Source organism: Sinocyclocheilus anshuiensis, unplaced genomic scaffold (assembly GCF_001515605.1).
Source record: "Sinocyclocheilus anshuiensis isolate Anshui unplaced genomic scaffold, SAMN03320099.WGS_v1.1 scaffold1603, whole genome shotgun sequence".
In the NCBI taxonomy this organism is placed as follows: domain Eukaryota; kingdom Metazoa; phylum Chordata; class Actinopteri; order Cypriniformes; family Cyprinidae; genus Sinocyclocheilus; species Sinocyclocheilus anshuiensis.
In genome coordinates this window covers 194,622-199,751 of record NW_015548282.1, presented here as the reverse complement: position 1 = coordinate 199,751, position 5,130 = coordinate 194,622, and the positions used below count along the sequence as shown (strand labels likewise).

Genomic DNA, 5,130 nt, shown 5'->3' with positions numbered 1-5,130 from the left:
TGAGTTTCAGATTTAAGTTCAGTTCTGACTCAAAATCATATATGTGAATCTCCTAAAAGACACCACATGTTTAATCAACTCAGATTTGCTTCCGATCGCGATTTTTTTCACTGGAGCAACCAACTTTCCAAAACGTGACAATTCTTTAACCAAAGCCTCATCTTTAATAAAAGGTGGGATATTTGACATAGTAACTTTTTTCGCAGGGGTCGAAAGAGGAAGCACGGGTGTAAAAAGGCCACGAATTACAATTCCTCTTTCCACCACATCATTGGCATTTTCTACAGTGTTCAAAAAACAAACAACTGCATTACTCATCCTCGACGCTGCTCAAATGCTCTTATATCCAACAACCTCTCCGATTGCCAAGATACAATCTCACACTTGCAGCGGCCACCACTTTAACTCCATGGCGCCGCGTTAATGAACCGAACGAGTCAGCACCTTGGGCCGCCATGCCCTCAGTGAACCCCTGGCGAAAAAACGCCCAAAACAAAATAATGTTTTATCTACCTAATCAGATCAAACATTAAAATAGCAATATCCATACAAGAAAAAAATAAACTAAAAAGCGAAAAAAAAGTATAAGGAAAGCCACAGCGGGCAGAAAACTCATTCGAGCTCACCACACGCTCCTCACACTCACTCAACAAACGCCCGCGCATGCGCACACGAGAGAGACAGAGGGAGAGAGATAGATGGCGTGCTCGGGTTGCCATGGTAACCTGCTCTTTTCAGCCTCCCCGCGCGCTCGCCTGCGTGCTAGAAGCGCAAAATGACGTCAGGTTGTCGGTGGTGACTGAGACGCGGGCGGACAGCGCGTGCTCCAGACCCTCGTTCACTCGCGTTGACTGCGGCGGCGGAGCCTCTATCATCATGACTGGCGTCCTGTGGATTACTTTCGCTGCGTGTTGAAGCGGGAACGAGAGGCACCATGGCTGAGAGGTAAACATGACGCGACGCGCGCGCATCCGCATCACCATTGCAGGCTCGCGTGTGAAAATGAAATGCGGTGATTTGGCATCGCGACCGAGGTGACGGGCGAGTCTGCGTGCTTAACGACGGTCACCCGGTTATGTGAACATCGGCGGCTTCATTTGCATCATGATGTGTGTATTTATGTAGCTATGTGGATCCCTTTAGTTTGAGCCCGGCTCGTGCATGACACCCTCCACACCCATAAGCCGGTGCTCGAGAGCTCGAGCTGATCTCCGCACCGGCTCATTGTTTATATATGAAAAATCACCCATCCCTGTGAGAATCCAGGTTTTGTAATCAATTTTTTTAGTACCAATCAGAAACGCTCAACGCATGTCTATCATTTTGCATCTTCAAGTTTACAGATTGCAAAAGGTTCCAGAAGTAAAAATCACATTCATTTCCCCATAGTGGAGTTGATTTTTAATGATAAACCTTAAAAAACAGATCTACTGTGAGCTACGAGGTTGTTAATCGATGGTTTATGCGTTAGTTGAAGACATCAGCCTGCATTATTTCAACTTAATTTTAAAAGAAATGTTTAACAGCAGATTTCCTGGCGAAAAACTACATTTCCCATGATTCTGTAAAGACATCTCCACCAATCAGAGAATCGCGACAAGCAAATTGCACAAAATGAGCTCCGCCCACTCCCATAAAGCACTCCCATATGCTCTCAAACTACTTAAATATTTGTATATATATGCATATATTGCAATAAACATAAAAAACTTCTGGAACCAACAGTGCAAAAAAGTGGGCGGGCACTAATGCATTTTATTGTCGTCTGATTGGCTCACATGTCCTTAGAGGGCGGGGTTTGGAGAAGAGAGTGTGTTTCGCCAAGGTGGAATTCCTGGCAAACAAAAAAGCTACATTACCCATGATTCTGCAAAAAAAAAAAATCCACCAATCAGAGAATCACGATAAAGCAACTTGTGCCAAATGAGCTCCGGCCACTCCCATGAAGCACTGCAAATGACGTAACCTAGTAAATCTCCGTACGCTCTCAAACTACTTAAATATGTGCATATTTAGCAATAAACGTAAAATATGTTTCTATATGCATAATCAATAATTTTATATATTCTCCATTGTTTTTCATTGCTTAATGGAATTGTAGTTCTTTCCCTCATTAAGGAGTTTAGTACACATTCTGGTACCTTTATATTTTTGTCCGATTTTCAAATAGTGTTTTGTGTCAAATCAAAGTTCGTATGTTGCAATTCTCCTCGTAGCCGGTTGGTTTGGTTCATGGTTTATAACTCTTTAACAAAGACTTTTTTTAAATTTCTGGGTGAAAAATGAATGAAATAAAAAAAACTAAAATCTTTGGAACCAGTGGTGTTGAAAAAGTTGGCATTTGGAAGTTAACGAATTGTTGAAGCACCTTTAGGGTGGAAACATGCTTTACACAATGCACATATATGAATTCTTGACCAATGCATTGCTGGTCCTTTTGTTCATACTTAGTGTCCAAACCAAATGTGCCAAGTAGCTAGAAATAAATATGTCAACAGCTTAACTAACTTAATGTGCCAAACTGTTGCTTCTCCATGACAGTAGTTGTTCTGAAAAAAACGCTGACTGTATTAGAAGACATTTTGCGCTAACTGCAATAGCGCATCTTGAGAATGCAATGTTTCTTAATGAATTGCACATTTGTAGAGTGCAAAATTCACTAAATCAAACTTGCATAGCTAGAAACATAAGAGTTCATGTACATGTGTGGTGTATGTTTCCAGACGCATGTAATGCAGAAGAGTTTGTGTTCATGCAAATTGATTTTTCAGATTAATCACAATCTTCAATCTTGATTCTTGAAATCCCAAGATCAATCTTAATTTGCCATTGTTTATTTATCCACATCTGCTTTTGAATCTGCAGTTATGCAGTCAAATTTTTGCAGTCCAAATTAGATTTAGAGTTGAATTTGATAAGATAAAAAGGGTGTTTATCGTAAAAGATGCCAAGAAAACACTTCCATTGAACGCGAGATGCACGCAGTAACATAGAGAGTGTAGTTCAATTCATGAATAAATGACTCTTCTAAATTGGTTCCTTTTTAGTGAGTCAGAAACATACATGCAAACCAGTGTAGTCTAATTTACCTTTTAAATCAGTTCCTTTTAGTGAATCAGGTACAGACAGCAGTTCACAAACAAATGACTCTTTTAAATCAGATGTTTTTAGTGAATCAAGAACATACAGCACAACCAGTGTAGTCCAATTACTGAACAAATGACTCTTTTAAATCAGTTCTTTATAGTGAATCAGAAACATAAAACAAAACAAAACAAGTGTGGTCCAATTCACGAAACAAATGATTCTTATAAATCATATGACACCCTCCACACCCATAAGCCGGTGCTCGAGAGCTCGAGCTGATCCCCGCACCGGCTCATTGTTGATTTTCTGTCATTCCTCCGTAAAGACACGGACACGCACCTAGCGAACGCATCCCCCGAGGCGCGCGCAGCGTCCTATTTTAAGCAAAATGTCATGACGGGGATGCGGACACCTGCGGCACCCGAGCCGCGATGCGTTATCCGGCGTCGTCTTTACCTGCGAGTCTTGTGGTATTTCATTATTCATGGTTAGTGTTGAGGAAGTCAGTGATCCATGTGGAATGCGAAGTGTCATTTTTATTGGAAACCACCCTGTGTTTATCAAACAAAGCATTGGCCATGAAACAGAAACACAGGGATGGCCAGGGACCCTCTGCGTGGACGCTATCATATATATATTCACAAACAAATTACTCTTTTGAATCAGCTCTTTTTAGTGAATCAAGAACATGCGGCACAACCAATGTAGTCCAATTCACAAACAAATGACTCTTTTAAATGGGTTCTTTTTAGTGAATCAAGAACATGCGGCACAACCAATGTAGTCCAATTCACAAACAAATGACTCTTTTAAATGGGTTCTTTTTAGTGAATCAAGAACATGCGGCACAACCAATGTAGTCCAATTCACAAACAAATGACTCTTTTAAATGGGTTCTTTTTAGTGAATCAAGAACATGCGGCACAACCAATGTAGTCCAATTCACAAACAAATGACTCTTTTAAATGGGTTCTTTTTAGTGAATCAAGAACATGCGGCACAACCAATGTAGTCCAGTTCACAAACAAATGACTCTATTATTATCATTACTTCGAGTGAGGGAACGTTTTATTGAAACAGAGAGGAGTTTGATGTTTGGGTTTCTGCCTGCTGATGTGGATGTGGAGGTAGGCAGAGGTTGGGTGTGTAAATGGGTGAAACCACAGCTGGGTGGAGCGCACTCAGCGCAGGCGTGTTTGGTCCCGCTCTCGTCCTCATTGAGTCATTCTCAGAGATCACAGGCCCAATGAGTGCTGTTTACCCTGCGGTCAGTCTGAATGTCATTGTGTTTTGGCCGTGGCATTCAAAACAGCGTGTGCACAGGTGCTGCTCTCGTCCTGCACTGCAGAACACCTGTCTGTATTGTGTTCTATTTGTCTGCAATTTATATTGTATAATATTTTGAATTAGATTTTATTTTTTATATTTTAAGTTTTCATTTTAATTTTAGTTTATGTTTGAGTAATTTTATAATTTTTATTAATTTTTTTAATATTTCGATTTAGCTTAATTTTTATTTTACTACTAGTGCAACTTATTTATTATTAGTGGTTAAACGGATCGTAGTTGATCCGTGATCCGTACGGACCAAGCCCCACAGTTCGGCACGCATGTGATCCGCGAATTAATTGCAACATTTAACCATAATAGAGTATAAGTTTATCATTTGTTCGTATTTACACAAGCAAGCGAATTTTAAACAATTCCAGAGAGAAAAGGCGAAAGGGAACGCGATTCGTTACTCGCGCGCTGTTCTCTACGAGCACAGCCACACACACATGAAGCGCGAACAGCAAACTGAATCCTCTTCTTAATCCTTTGAACATACACATACACATAAAATTATGACAAAATACCCATCTCGACAATCATTCAGGTAAACAGCTGAGAAAGAAATCGGATGTGAAGTGTATCATTATATCGGATCCATGCATCAGGTCTTAAAGGGACAGCGGCCTATAAATACTGCTGCTGTCATTAATGATCATCAAACAACAAAACAGCTGTGATAAAAATCTATATTTAATTTATACAGTGAACACT

The 5,130-nt window shown here is 40.4% G+C and overlaps 1 protein-coding gene across 1 annotated transcript in view; it reads left to right on the top strand.

Moving 5' to 3' along the window:
• The first annotated feature begins 781 nt into the window (after positions 1-781).
• The window catches only part of LOC107655837 (rho GTPase-activating protein 39-like), a 21,629-nt gene continuing 17,280 nt past the window's right edge, over positions 782-5,130 (top strand). The window contains exon 1 of the mRNA XM_016443422.1: positions 782-945. Within this exon, the coding sequence (XP_016298908.1) occupies positions 935-945 (11 nt within the window). The 5' untranslated portion in view covers positions 782-934. The remainder of the gene's footprint in view (positions 946-5,130) is intronic.